At 37.7% G+C, this 15,826-nt stretch overlaps 1 protein-coding gene across 4 annotated transcripts in view; it reads left to right on the top strand.

Moving 5' to 3' along the window:
- Window positions 1-15,826, top strand: part of LOC108573378 (bumetanide-sensitive sodium-(potassium)-chloride cotransporter) — a 43,148-nt gene that overhangs the window by 12,459 nt on the left and 14,863 nt on the right. For all 4 annotated transcript variants that reach the window (XR_001891402.1, XM_017935818.1, XM_017935816.1 and 1 more), the window contains exons 2-8: window positions 449-587; window positions 5,204-5,264; window positions 11,022-11,277; window positions 11,813-12,066; window positions 12,391-12,505; window positions 14,293-14,624; window positions 15,157-15,388. Coding sequence is in view for 3 of the 4 variants with exons in the window: in XM_017935818.1 (XP_017791307.1) it covers window positions 484-587; window positions 5,204-5,264; window positions 11,022-11,277; window positions 11,813-12,066; window positions 12,391-12,505; window positions 14,293-14,624; window positions 15,157-15,388 (1,354 nt within the window). In the remaining variant the exon portion in view is untranslated. The remainder of the gene's footprint in view (window positions 1-448; window positions 588-5,203; window positions 5,265-11,021; window positions 11,278-11,812; window positions 12,067-12,390; window positions 12,506-14,292; window positions 14,625-15,156; window positions 15,389-15,826) is intronic.

Raw genomic sequence — 15,826 nt, 5'->3', positions numbered from 1 at the left:
AGCTTCACGCTTCTCCACGCACGCTAAGAATACTTCTCGCGTATGACCTCTATCGCATTTATGTCCACGTTTCAAGTAACTTTTTCACAGCTTAGGAAAGTTGCAAAATTGCTACCAAGTTTCAAATGTCGTTCTTTCAACTGGCGTTACTTATTTCGACTCTTGTAATCACATTCGCAAAGATTAAAATAAATTTTGTGGTGAACGACTGGGGTTAGAATTTGGGAAATATTATTCAGACAGAGCAAACTCGATGGATAATAAATAACGATAAATGCATGCACAGAATGCCACTGCTATTCAATATTTTTACTTGTGTATATTTCGGTGAAACGCGGCATGCGCTGTGTGTGTGTATTTTAGACGAATGTCCCATTACACGAATTGTCACATAATGCATTTTATAGCACAATTTAACCTGACATTATTCTTTTCTTCACTTTTACAGGTTCCACGAGTTATAATTGACTTCTATTTAAAGCTATGGATGATGAGGTTATCGGTGGAGGCCAAAATAGCAAGAGATCACCAATGACCCTAAACGTCAGTGGGCTATGGGATGTCGTTCCTCGGTTAGATCATTACAGGTGCGTACAAAATCGTCCTTCTTTACTAGAAAAATTGTGAAAACAGAGAAATCTTACATTTTTTTCTTTGATTGTGATGGATTTATAGACGTGGCTTTGTAGAAATTTTCAATCGAGTTATACCGTAACCGTACTTTTACTTATTCAGTATTGTACCGAATGGAAAATATTAATTTTATTAAGTAAAGCAGTTCATAAATATTTCAGGAGAATAAACTGAATATTAAGAATAAATTGAGTACTGTACAATTAATATAATAACTTTCTTTCAATTCAATTTATGATGAAAAATTGATTAAATCATTAATGCACCCAAATCTGCAACATATTAATTGCTTTCTTCCTTATCTTCGTAAATTTACTTGTGAAAGTAATTTTTTAATAATTTCAAACAATATATTTTAAATTTTCACTCCATTCGTTTTGATGTTCGTGGTAAAAGTTAATTATTAACACCAGGAAAGCACCTATTACACGTTCTCGTTGATTCATTATTCACTAATTATTGTACTTTGTTAAATACCTAATCAAACGTATGTAATAAGTTTATTTAGATAGTCAAAAATGAAATTTGCATTGTTCTTAAATGAAACTCCTTCCATAGAATCAATTTTATTCATCAAAAGTGTATGTACAGTGTATGTGTTGATATTCGGACACTCTTTAGAACAGTATAACTTTTTCTAAATTGGATCAAACGACTTGAGTTTTTTTGAGAAGTTAGAAGGATTGGTATACTAGATGACGTGTGTAAAATTTTTGGAAAATATTGCAATTTGTGGGAATCGCGAAGAAAATTGTAAAGGTCACCGTTCACAACTTCTTCACCTGAGCTTGTAACGAAAATTTAAAACATACGTTTTGTAGATTTATGTCAATTATACGCATGCTGAAAATTTCATCGAAATCGGTAGATGGAGAAACAAGCGACAGGCATCGAGAGATGTAGGAATCTTCAGATTTATTACAATTATAGGCCGAACGAACATTAACCGATTTCGATGAAATTTTCAGCGTGCGTATAATTGGCATAAATCTACGAAACGTATTTTTTAAATTTTCATTACGGGCTCGGATAAAAAAGTTGTCGAATGTGACCTTTACAATTTTCTTCGCGATTTCCACAAATTGCAATTTTTTCTAGTCATCTAGTATACCAATCCTTCTAACTTCTCGAAAAAACTCAAGTCGTTAAGTCCAATTTTGAAAAAGTTATACCGTTCCAAAGAGTGTCCGAATATTAGTAAGAGTCACCGTACATACGTAGCAATCAGATGAAAAGATATTCTGGCCAGCGAGAAACAAGAAAAAATTATAACTTAAAACAATACGGATCCATTAAAGAAAGTAGCAACTTTTATTAATTAATGAGTTTTGAGAGTACGTTTATATATTTCTTGCTCGATTATCCCCCAAACGAAGTGGTAGAGTTTTAAAAAGGTTCATCTCTTAGAAATTACCTTGTAGATCAATTGGTTGAAGTATTTGGTCCACCAAGATGTTCGTATTCAATTCATGGAACTTGCTATTTTTCTCTCAATATTTCGTAAAATAAGGTTATTCACTCTATTTGAAAAATATATATGTATGTCCTTTTAAATGGCATGTAAAACATTTTAACGTGTATTCGATGTATGGTGTTACGTCGAAAGATTTTCGATTATTTTATATCTTTGTGACACGGATCTAATTTTCTTTTTACAAATTCAGCTTGAACTGAGTTTTCCATGATTTCACTATTTTCCCTCTTCTTGGTTGCGATGGCACGTTTATGAGAAAGAGGGGATGTTTTATGACCTCATCTGCGACAGTAGGATTTTCTTGCTCGACTTTGCTTCTTTCTGACAAAAATATGCCCAGCAATTTCTTTATTGTTGGAAAATGTTTTTGCATGCTAAATGCACGTATGTATGTACATACATATATCTGGGGCGAACTGTCCGTACGGATGTAATTAACCGTAATAATAATTAAATTGTTTACTTTTAGAACAAAATTAAACCAAAGGAAATCATATATTTTATATCTTTTTTATTGTATAAAAATTGTATCTATACAATTTAAACTACAATTTCGTTATTATTTTGTATTTCATTATTCAGATTTATCACAGGTTTATTCTCTTTCGTGTGAAAATAATTACGGTTTTCCGATCATTTTAATACGAAGTCAAATGATTGATTTCGTATTGGTCAATAAAGCATATTTTCTTTGTAATTAGCTATTGTATTTCTTGCAACGGCATTAAAAACAGTTTCCTTCAAAGGAGAAAATAATTTAATTTTTCAGTAATGAAAACGTAACGCTTCAATTATCGATTATCTACATAAATGATTCTCTTCAAGATGATAAAAACTTCAATATCTGAGAATTTCCCTAAAATTACATTAAACCTCACAAAATGAAATAAAAAGCTGAATGTTGTATAATAATTATTTAGTATCACTTTCAAAAGTTAGCAGAATAAAATTTTACACGGAGCAAGTAGTGCAGATAATTTTTCTTTTAAATTCCGCTTAATTTAATAAAAGTTCCTCTTAGCTTTATAAAAACTCTTTCGAGTTTCAAAAGTAACTTTTAATGTTTTTAAGAATATACTGTTCGTGTTAAGGAAGTGTTATACTCTACATGCCATACGAAAATAACAGTGAACACGACCTGAACCATGTGGAACACATGACGATCTTCGAGGTCGCAGAAAGTCAGAAGTGAAAAAAATGATCGAAGTAGGATATTTACTAGCATTTGTTATTAATAAGACTGCGTTGTAAACGTAGATGCTTGCTGAATCGAGATGCAACCATAACATATTTCTTAGGAGTCACACAACCGTATATGCGACAAGAGCTCGTGTAGCTCGTAAAGCTGAAAATGATCGATTTCCCCTCGATCGTTGTTCGAAAAATTGCCTTGAGCAACCAATAACGTGAATACTTTATATAACAGCCCCAATACCTCACCAGTAACACTATCTATTACTTTCTGCTCAGCAGTAATAAATTTTTCCCCTGAGATCGATTTTCTTGCGTACCATTTGCTTTCAACGTCTACCAAAATTGGCAAAAAGTGTACGATCACCGAATAATGTGCCTAGGGTGGCCGTTGTAGCCTAGAGTAGGGTTACTGTTAGATGTCTAGAATGATCTGTGATATCTTTATGCGAGATTTCTTTAAGGATGGAAATCGTTATTACAAAAATTACGATACATTTTGCGAAATGTCTTGAGGTGGGTGAGGAACGTCGTTACACTGTTTTTACCTCAATTTATTAAAGTATAAGTGTACGGTCGACGTACAATTGGTCCAGAAAATACAATCGTTTACTTTGTTAATTGTCCCGGCGGGAGCGGTTCGGCGGGTACGTCGCGATGGTCGGTAAAGGAACAAACTGTCTGGAGGTGTAGGCGTACTGGGTTTTTATATTGTTAGAACAGGGAGACAGCCTCGGGGGAGAGGCGTAACGTTGCCTCCGCCCCGAACTCCGCCCGTAGGCACAGCAGCGCCAGGGGACCACGCCCGGCGCCGCCCCTTTCCCTGGGGAACCGTAGTAGGAGGGGCCAGGCCCGCGCCTGACCCCTCACTGTCCCGTGTATCCAGGCCGGGGTTCCCGGCCCTGGGGAGGAGGATGCTCCTCTCCCTTGGCGCTATCTCTCTCAGGATCCTTCTCCTAGCGGGATCTCCTTGTTCCCTCTCTCTCTCAGCGGCCTCCTTCTGCAGCATGACGCTCTCGCAGAAGGAGACCGCCGCTTCCCAGGACCTCTCGCTCACCAGCATGGCCTTGATTAAGGCCGGCGGCGAGAGGTCCTGACCGACCTCGTCTACCAGGACCCGACGCTCCACGTCCCGGAGGCCTTCCTCGCAGTGGCATCCGTCCGTCGCCCCCTTGCCGATCCGGTTCAGGTACCCCCCGAAACAGCCGTGTCCGAAGAGCACCTGGGTCACGCGATAAGTGAACCGTCCCCTGCCGCGGCTCAACCAATCATCAAGATTTGGATGAACCGCCCCCACGGAGCGGTAGGACCGCCCCGCCCCGGCGGAGTTCTCGGACACGCCCATAAACTTGTGCGTCTCCCTCCGCCAGGTACTCGAATGGGACGAGTCCCGCCAGGGTCAGCGCCGCCTCGCGGGAGATCGTGCGGTATCTGCGGACGACTCTGATGGCCATCCTTCTTTGTAGTCGGCGCAGCTTAATAAGGCTGGCCATCAGGTCGAACCGTAAAGGCTCATACTCCGCACAAACCCCTCACCTCTTTTCCCCCTATAATTTCTTAAAAATAAAAATATGTAATTTTTGTTTTATTATTATTATCTAAAGGCTGTTTTCTACATTAAATTGACAGTCACCTGCATTCCTTTCGGAAGAAATATGATTATTTCGTAACCGGTCATTTGCCCGGATAAGTGTCGGTACGGTTAGTGTTAAGGACTTCAAAGAGCGCTAACGAAAATTTGCTAGAAATTACAGTCAAACTGATAAAGTGTTCACAAATAACATCCTTCTTGCTTAATTCAAAATTGCAAAAGAATAGGGTAAAACTTTTTTAAAAAGTTTTTGCTGTCTTATTCCCTACTTAATACTATTAATGGAAATGACAAGAACGTTTCTCTGTTTCTAGATTGAGTCGCCGTGCTAAGAGACCATCGCTAAGCACTCTACATGAAGGGAATCTTATAAAGGTAAGATTGCCAGATCCTCGTTGTAATATTATTAAATGCATTGAAAATTATTCTGTAATTGCTGAAGCTTGTGGTCATACTTTAAGAATAATTTTTCATTCGCTATTTTGCTTTGAGAAAATATAAATTTTGCCAATTGAAATTTCGGTCTCGTTAGTAATTGCACATTTACGATAGATGCGCGTAGGTGTAGTTATTATCAGTACACAAACCGAATGAAATAATTATTATGTTAAATATTCTGAAATCTATATGAATTTTATAACATGATCTTATTCGAAAATATTTTTTAAAGTACTATCTTCTTAACATAAATATTTTACTAAAACATTTAGCTGAATCCTTTCGTTGGTGAGACTTTTTGCAAAACACGTAGTCGATTAATCCAAAATATTAATATAACGGTATTCTTAAGGTTTCTAAAAAGATGTGTACGTATTTAAGAGAAACTTATAAAACGTAAATTATTTCAAAAGAAACACTTTTATTTAAAAATGTGAATTCTATTGTACAGGGTGAGTAAGGTAATGCTGGATTCACTAAATTACTTTGTAAATTTAATAATGAAGTTCTTACTACCTAAGTTGTTGTGAATACAGCTTATAAATGATAAGGTGCCATTATATTAAAACAAGAAACGTTTAATACCGGTTCGCAAGATTTCAAAATGGAAATCTGAATTTCGGAGATTAAGTACAGACTTAATTAAACAGACATTCTGTGGAAGTGCGTTATTAAATTTGATGTGCTCGTAAACATTTCACTCTGACGGTGAGATGTTCGTAGTGGGCGACACACCACTACTTGTTCAATATTTTATGCTCGATGGAACAAGTTGGAGTTGAATTTTGACGATTTATTTAACGTGTCAGCTCTGATGTGGTAGATTGGAACACGTGGATACACGAAAAGTGGAATAGGTAGATAGTGTGATCAGGAAGTAGCTGCGTGTTTTTCACTTCGTGGATTCAAGTGTACCTAGCATTTATAATATGCAACACACTATTCGGAAATTCTCACGCTTGACAATTTGATCGACGTGTAAATTAACGCCAATTGTAACAAATTCATACTTACGTTAGTCTGAGAACAACTTCCAATACAGGATCTACTTTATAAAACTTAAATGCATAAGGGAGAGTCGTGCAGTACCGGCCAAAGCTAGATCTCGCTTACACTCATTCATACTTACGTTAGTCTGAGAACAACTTCCAATACAGGATCTACTTTATAAAACTTAAATGCATAAGAGAGAGTCGTGCAGTACCGGCCAAAGCTAGATCTCGCTTACACTCTTAGATGGCTGTACTATTGATGGATAAACAAATAAATACTATAGCCCTGAGCAACGTATTCCGGCGACGTTCTTTTTTCTTCAGCATTACCAGAGTTCTAAGACGTTCAACGTTTGCGCTGGTGCTCCGTACGACAAAAGTTATTATTCATAGCTGCAATGGTTGGGCTCGCGTGGAGTGTACGGATCAAGAAAATATCGATCACTTTACCTGTGATATTTCTAGACGCGCCTAAATAAAAGTTCTATTCTATTTTTAAATGATTTTTACTAACATCATTTATTTTTTTTTAAATCTACCAACTAAGTAGCTGGCCGGTACTGTGCGACAATTTTTCGTTCGCTGCAAATTACAACTTTTTTATTTCTACCAATTACTTATCTTTGTGAGAAAATTTAAGAAAAACGATTCGTCCCCTTTTATCAAGCACCCTTTGTACTACAAATTTCCCAAAACATTAGCCCAAGTTATAGTACAAAAACTTAGAGTGACCGGTACTGCACGACTCTCCCCTATGTAGTTAAGTAGAAAATTGTTACACTTTCTATATTACACAATATACAACCATGCACCGTCGAGTTATCCTTTTTCAAAACTTTAAATACTGTTTTACCAAACAAAAACCTGAGAAACTTAAACATTCTAAAATTGATGTTAGACAGAGTTTCACAGAGATATATGAATGAATTTCTGGGAAAGGGACAACGGTAAACTTGTTTAGAAATAGAAGAATATTATGTAAAGGATTAATTATTACATAAATGAATAATGTTTCTTGCGTGTATATATTTTTCTACGATAAAGTTTACCTAAAGGTAGATACTAATGTAAAGATTCACAAATAGTGAACTCGTAAAGTTCGTAGCATCGTAGTATCAAATAAGCCCCGGAGGATCTTTCTCCCTCAGCAAAGACGATCGAACTTATGACACCGAGCCACGGCAGAGAAAGTATATTAAATTTGCACAGCAGTAAATACCAGCTGCGAAGGAAATTAAAAAAAAAAGGTATCAACTTCGAAATCTCGTCACAATAAAAAGTTGCATTAACTGTCTGATTAGGAGGAACAAATTTCCCTAATGTCGAAAAAAACGATTAACATGCTCTTTGTCGCACTTCGCACTTGTCGTGCCTTTTTCGATCTTGGTGACTCTAGTCGCTTCCACTGGGATGATTGATGCTTCGTTCCCAATCATAAGCGTAAACCCAACTTTCGTCTCCTGTAAAAATTTTTCAAGTTTAACACAAAACTTCGCGTTCGCACGTTGTTCAAATGTAAGGTCCATTCTTCGACCGCAGAACCACACAAACGCACTTCTATTAAATAACTCGTAGCACACGTCTCAATGCTAACAGCTCGATGACACTTGGCATACAGACGCATAAGGGTATAGAGAAGTGACCCCCAAAGTCACTGACAAGCAGAGTCCGGTTTCTTTTTGATCACACCACGTATAATATCTGTCGAAGCACAATTCGCCAGAAACGGTGCTTTCAATATTCATAATACTCATGCGGCGCGTGAAACACATTTTCAAGAGAGGTTTAGTGTTAAAGTATGCGCTGGAATGGGCAACTACATAATTGGACCGCACTTTTTGCCATACCTACACTACCGGCCGAAAATTTGGAATCGCCTGCCGATTTATATTAATATTGAATCTGCTACTGATTCTTTATTGATTTGAAATTGATGTTGTGGAGATCAACAGCACTTTATCTCATTTCGATTGATTTGAGTCATAGAAAATTCGTTAGAAAATTATTATAAATGCTAACATTTTTGGGGAATTTTTGTGCAACTTGCAATGCGCAGTGATTTCAAAACATTTGGCCGGTAGTGTATGTATACTTCAACTGGAGAGTCTCACCTACATTTTCTACGTGAAGATTTATCGACATTATTAGATGATGTGCCTTATGTTATTTGACAACGAATAAGTTCCCAACGCGATAAAACTCCGCCACATTTCAACCGAGGAGTAAGAAACTTTCTTAACGAAAAATATTAAGGTTGGGTTGGCCGCGCAGAAACAGTTGTCTGGCCTTCAACATCGCCAGAACATACACTCCTCGACTTTTATTCGTGGAGTCATATCGAAGGAAAGGTTTATAGTCAAGATATTGCAAGTGCAAAATGTTAATCGCGCATTTGAAAACTTGAAAACTCAAAGCACATTACCGAGAGTTCGTGCATCTGTAATTAGGCGGACACAGTTATGCATACGACAGTGAGACAATCAGTTTCAGCAATTCTGTAATTCGTAGAATAAAATGGTTAACAGAATGTCTGTTTGTATCTCGGATGAAAATATTTTATTCTTATTTTTTCGTGAGAAGTCACTTCGCGCCCGCTTGTACATGCTACTCGGCCGCGCCCTGTATAAAGGCTTTCTCGTTTATCTTGTCCGCCTTCGTATCTCCATCACTTACGACGACACAAGAAGGCGTGTCGAGGAAAAATTGTTCTACTCAACAGAAAGAGTATTGTGACTAACAATTTGAACGATCGAGACATTTTTTTACAGTAATGATAACTTTTGTTATCGTGTTGTTGTCACTAACACCAAATCAAATCCACCCGACTAGAATTTCAGTTAAGCATGCCTAAAGACGAATGTACTATATCGCATGAACGTTTCACGAAAAGCCTGATTTGAACGTCTAGAAATGGTCTAGGTCTGCTCGCGAGCCGTCGTCCGAGGAGTCCAAGGGATCGCCGTCGAAAATCCTAGAATAAGGAATTCAAATTTTCGTGGATAACGAACCGATTTTCGGCGGTCGATCACCAGGAGAGGTTGTTGCCCTGTTGACGTCACGATATCGTGTCAGAGCAGGACAGCGATAATATCTCATCGGCCGCGTCGACAGTTGCCGGCTACTTGTCGCATCATAACTTGTCTAAAATTAGATGGCTTAGGCGACCGTGACCTAAATCGTTCTATACGTCGTTCAAAATAAGAGTAACCTCGCTCTCGGACCGATTCTCGTCCGTTCTGCGCATAGACAGAGAGCGTAGCAGAGGGTTAAGTGGGGGTTTGGACGTTCTAAGTGGTTCTAGCCCTGCCTTAGGCACGCCCCATGCGCGAAGCGAGGTTACTCTCATTTTGAACAGAGTATACCTTTAAATTGTTCAGTTGCAGACGGAACAGTGTCCTAATAGTCCATGGAGCTATAATATTTTCCTTTGTTTGCGTTCTATGGTAGGGATTTTTCGTAAATATGGATATTTGTCGATTCTAATGTAGAGTGGTGTTGGTAAGCTGGATTTTTGTTTTTATATAAATCTCTATAGGTACCTGTCAGTGAATATACATATACAGTGTGATTCTAGCAACTGGGCCAAGCTGTAGCTCTGTTCCAAAGGAAGATAGAAAAAAATCGTAGAGAGAAACATTGCACTGCTTAACCAGCTCTATCTTTCAATGATACGATTTTTTCCGAAAGTGCAACTGCACTTTGTTTTTTAATGGAACCTGTTACGGAACGAGCCGTAACAGTTGAGATCGCCTTTGTTTCGGGTTGGTTAAAGGCGTAAAATTCCAGAAATGTGTTTGATGTCGTTTTATTTAATGTTTAGTTCGAGCGGGTGTCGTTCTAGGTGTATTGTTTTAGACTACCTGTCGACCTTGTGCGGGTACATCGGTTTTATACTAGTTTCGGCACCTTGCTCCCGACCAATCAATGGTCAGGAAAAGGGCCTGGTGTCGAGCGTCGCTTCGTAGGTTTTTCCCGACTTCACTCCCTTCCTACCTGTGGCGGTTGCTTGGCGTTTTTGGTTTATAATTATAAAGGTGTATGGTAATGATAATAATAGCTAATAATAATGTTAATAATAATATAATAATAGTATCTAATAACAATGTGTGGGGGAAAGGCAGTGGGTTCGTAACAGAACCACACAACTTTTTTAGATAAACTGACTCTTCCAGTAATTCTTCAAATAAAAAGCACAAGGTAAGGTCGTTAAACACTCAATACTTTACGAGATATCACCCGATCCGACCCGTTCCGAGCATCGGGTTCCCAACATTTTCGAGTTCTCGCACACTTCTAATTGTTGCATTTGTTAACTGGAGTAGTTTTGAATGAGAATATGAAAAACGCTTAGAATTGTGAGACGTTTGAGTATTTGCTGTAAATTTTTGAAAAAAATCTAATATCTCGTAAAGTATCGAGTGTTTAACGACCTTACCTTGTGCTTTTTATTTGCAGAATTACTGGAAGAGTCAGTTTATCTAAAGAAAATTGTGTGGTTCCATTAAAAAAAAAAGTGCACCGATACACTTTCGGAAAAAATCGTACTATAGAAAGATAGAGCTCGTTAAACAGTGCAACGTTTCTCTCTACGATTTCTTTCTATCTTCTCTTGGAACAGAGCTATAGCTTGGCCCAGTTGCTAGAATCACCCAGTATAAATAAAAAGAAGAAGAAATAAAGATGAGCAACGATCACATTTCAGGACACGAATATAGAGGCTGGTCAAGTTGGAACGACACAGCAAGGACACACAGGAATAAAACTAGGATGGATCCAGGGTGTCCTTATACCATGTCTGCTCAATATATGGGGTGTAATGCTTTTCCTACGACTGTCGTGGGTGGTCGCACAGGCTGGCATACTGCAGAGCGTTATCATTATCGGAATATCAGCGGCTGTCTGCGTCATCACAACGCTTAGCCTCAGTGCAATTAGTACTAATGGAGAAGTAAAGGGAGGTGTGTTACGGGACTTCCCTCCCGCACTTTTTTTTTCTCATACACTTTTTTCCTTTTTCGAAGGAGTGGTATCGCCTACCGTGTCATCACTTGAATTATTTTTCCACGATCCAGAACGTCATGGAAACTTTGAAAATAATTATTTTCTGCTTCTATCTCTATCTACTATCGGCGAAAGTGATCGTGAAATATAAGATTGTACCACGGGAAATTGTCAAAAATTGCAACGCATAATTGCACATTTCGATCGAATGGGAATTATTTTTTCAGAAATACAAGTTTTTCTTTCGATTCACACTGTTTAATCCTCGACCGTGATTATTACGTGTTTCTTACATTACGCAGACAAAAATTCACAGCACTTCTATTTTCGTTATCACAACTGTAAAGTTTCGGCGTTAACCAATTACTTTCCCCTTCACAAATTTTATTCTATTTCCCTTTACTCCCGTACACATGAACGAAAGAAAATTGCACTGTTGTATCCTGGAAGATGTTGTTAAATCTAATAATGTGCGAATGGAAATTTCTATAGGTGGTATATACTTCATCATATCACGAACCCTGGGGCCGGAATTCGGAGCTTCTGTGGGCATTGTTTTCGCATTTGCAAACGCTGTTTCGGCTTCGATGAACACCATTGGTTTCTGTGACTCCCTGAACGATTTGCTACGGGAGCACAACTTGACTATCATCGACAATGGAGTGAACGATGTCCGAATTGTGGGCACAATCGCGCTAATCGTTATGATCATGATTTGCGCAGTCGGGATGGAATGGGAGTCAAAGGTACTTATAGCTTGATATAATAAAATAGTACGTCTGTTCAAATTGAAACGTATGGAATAAGTTGAAATGAGTACTTCAGCAAGGTGAATAATTCTATAATCGAAGATCAATAATTAAAAGTTGAATTAGAAATCTAACGCACATACGTGATTTTAGTTAGTGTACACAGTTTAAATTGGTTGTATTGTGTAATGAATTTTTATAAAAATACTTCCAATATACTTGATATACTCTAATGCACGATGAAAAGCACAACACTAGAAACTATGAATTATTTTTTCAATGTTTCTTAATATTGTTGTACAAGAGAGTAATTTATTACAGGCACAAAATTTCCTCATAGCCATCATTGTTGCAGCTATTTTTGATTTTATAATTGGCGCTATCATAGGACCTAAGGATATAACTCAGGAAGCCCAAGGATTTCTTGGTTTCTCCAGTAAGTGAAATTTAATTTTCTTCTGTATTCAAAAAAACCATTCAATATTTATATGGTATATAGAAAACACTGTACTGAGTAAAAAAGGCTTAGTAAACATAGGTCGAAAGGTCAACCGTTTCTGAGATATATACATTTTTGTTTGCTAGCGTCATGATTGACTTGCTACCGGCTTTTCGATATTTACAGAAGATTTTCCACGTGTCCTCCTTCCTACAGAGTCGCGAACTCTCTCGAAAATTCCACATCTCTGTCGAATTATTTGACAAACATGGTGGATTCGGTTACGTAATTCTTCTAAGTCATTTATCGGCGAGGAATACACTTGGCTCTTCAAATATCCCCATAAAAGGAAGTCCAAAGGGCCATGCAACTGGTCCACCTTTCTCAGAAACGGTCGACCTTTCGACCTATGTTTACTAAGGCTTTTTTACTCAGTACAGTGTGTTCTATATACCATATAAATATTGAATGTTTTTTTTTTGAACACCTTGTATATATGTATACATACAGAATCTATACAGGGTGAACCGCCAAACGTGATCACCTTAGATCAGAGCCGATCTCGAAGTAGCTCCAGTAGTAAGCCACGCCGACTCTATCAACGATCCTGTGATGGGGCTCTACATAATAAGTACTCACATGAATGCAATAAAAAAAGCAGGGACTTATACCGAAATGCAAAATACCGGTACTTTTCGGTTGTATCTTCGTAATCCTTATCCATTCTATAAGGAAAACTGAAAAATACCGGTATTTTACATTTGGGTCTAAATCCTTGGGAAAAAGTATCCGATGCGATGACACGAAACACCTCATGAACGTACAACACACGCCTACCTACTACAAGCCCACTGTCCGACCACAACTGTTGCTCCCCACTCCAATCACGACTGGTCGACGTCATTTGCTCTTCGCTTTGCTCGTATACTCTGTTCAATTTAAGAGTAACCTCGCTTCGCGCATGGGACGTGCCTAAGGCGGGGCTAGAACGTCCAAACCCCCACTTAACCGCCTACGTTTCTCTCCGTCTTACCCTCTGCTACGCTCTCTGTCTATGCGCAGAACGGACGAGAATCGGTCCGAGAGCGAGGTTACTCTCATTTTGAACGACGTATAGCAGTGCTCGCGAACAGCAGCGAGTGCTCTCCCTCGTAAAACCTCTGTCTGAGCGGCTTTGATCTAGCAATAAGGTGAAAACGATAGTTCAGAGTTCCCTCCATTTCTGATGTTTGACTACGATATTTTAAAGTATTTTAAATATAGACAAAAACACTTAACCCTAGAGCGGTCTTCGGGTCTTTTTTGACCCACCGCCTTTGTATATTTTTAGTCATTTTTGCTGTTATCAAGATCACGTTCCTTAACATTATTTTAAACGTTTATTGTCTAGGTTCATATGTCGCGTTGGAAACAAAAATTAGTACACATAAGGTCTTTGGTCCTTTTTGACCCAAAAGTCTTAAGTGTACAGTCAAAACGAAGAACGCACTAGGGTTAACTAATAATGCGATATAATATAAAGATGTTCCTGATGTTCTAATACGCAACATTAACCTTGAGAAACTTACTTTCCGTAACTTTTGACAATAGTTATATTCAAACAATGTACAAACATAAAACGAAATTCAATATCGATATTTAAAAGAGAAAGCTAGAAAAGTACATGCGGTAAATAAAATGGAAACGATGAAATCAATTACGCTTTCAATACATTACATTCTCAATTAATAACTGATGTAAACTTTAATTCCACTTTTTAACCGAACCATTTCTATATTTTCCAGCGGACGTTTTTATGAAGAACATGGGTCCGGATTATCGGTTTTCCGAGAACAGCAATCAAACGTTCTTCTCTGTATTTGCCATTTTCTTTCCGTCCGTAACTGGAATTCAAGCTGGTGCCAACATTTCCGGCGATCTGAAAGATGCAGCAAGCAGTATACCGATTGGAACCCTCCTCGCGTTACTAATTTCGATGCTGAGTTACGTCACTTTCGTCCTCTTTGCCGGTGGCGCGGCTTCGAGGGATGCTAGTGGCCTTGTCGGTGCAAATAATACTTTTATAGACTGCATTCCACACGTCAAGTGCACTTATGGATTGCACAACAGTTATTCGGTACGACATGCTATAATTAATCATTGCAACATTCACGGCTTATTACAACGTTTCTGTATGAAAAGTGCGAAGAATATTTCTATTTGTGAATAGAAAGTAGCTTGCAAAATTCATATTAAGACGTCAAATTATAATCAAATTTTAAGTATTTGAACAATTTGGACAATTGTCGTTACAAATAATCAAATATTGAACAATAGAGCTTATTTTAATCAAATTAAATTTATTATTTGATCTCGTACATTTTTTATTACCGGATATTCGTCGAATATGTCTCGCAGCGATTTTATCTCGCGTTTTTATAAATAATTTTTATATAATTTTGTACGACCTTTTATTGCATCGATGCACTTTTGACAAAATATCATCGTCAGAATAAGACCGTCCAGTGGAAACACAGAAACTAGCTTTTCATACGTTCATTTTGTTTTTTACATCGTTTAAACCATTTGCAGCTTGTTACTAAGTTCAGTTTTTATTTGAAAATTCTTAGCAAAGAAATTTACAATTATTTCACATCTCACGTTTTAAGGTGATGCAGCTTATGTCAGTTTGGGGTCCACTTATCTACGCCGGTTGCTTTGCCGCAACTCTCTCTACAGCTTTAACTAATTTACTATCGGTTCCACGATTAATACAGGCATTAGGACAAGACAGAATTTATCCCGGTTTGATATATTTTAGCAAAGGCTACGGAAAACATGGTGAACCTTACCGTGGATATGTCCTCACGTTCTTTGTTGCAGCATTATTCCTTTTAATAGGTATGAATCAAACGTACTCATTTCAGCTACTTAAAGAAGAAAATAGTAAATAAGCGGTGCCGATTAAACGAATAAACGACTGCTTCTGTTATTTATCTTCACTTAAGTTAATTTAAAGGTTAAATTAACCCTAGTGCGTTCTTCGTTTTGACTGTACACTTAAGGGTGTCTTCTAGTGTGACGGCCGTTTTTTTAGGCCTTCTTTGCTAATTTATTACAGAAGTACGGTAACAGTTATTAACACGAGCTTTATTCCTATGTATTTACTTGTCCTTGGAGAATCATTACAAATTTTTTTGTTGAAGAATAGTTAGATATGGCTGCTGTGGAGCACGTCAAACAGGAGCATGAAAAAAAAAAGTAGGTCCATGGTTGCCATGATTTGAGCTGTTCTGCTTATCAAAAATTAAAAAATCCAATTGATTCTTATTTAGTATA

The sequence above is a fragment of the Habropoda laboriosa genome, unplaced genomic scaffold (genome assembly GCF_001263275.1).
Source record: "Habropoda laboriosa isolate 0110345459 unplaced genomic scaffold, ASM126327v1 scaffold146, whole genome shotgun sequence".
In the NCBI taxonomy this organism is placed as follows: domain Eukaryota; kingdom Metazoa; phylum Arthropoda; class Insecta; order Hymenoptera; family Apidae; genus Habropoda; species Habropoda laboriosa.
The sequence above is the reverse complement of the archived record's forward strand: the minus strand, read 5'-3'. Positions and strand labels throughout refer to the sequence as shown.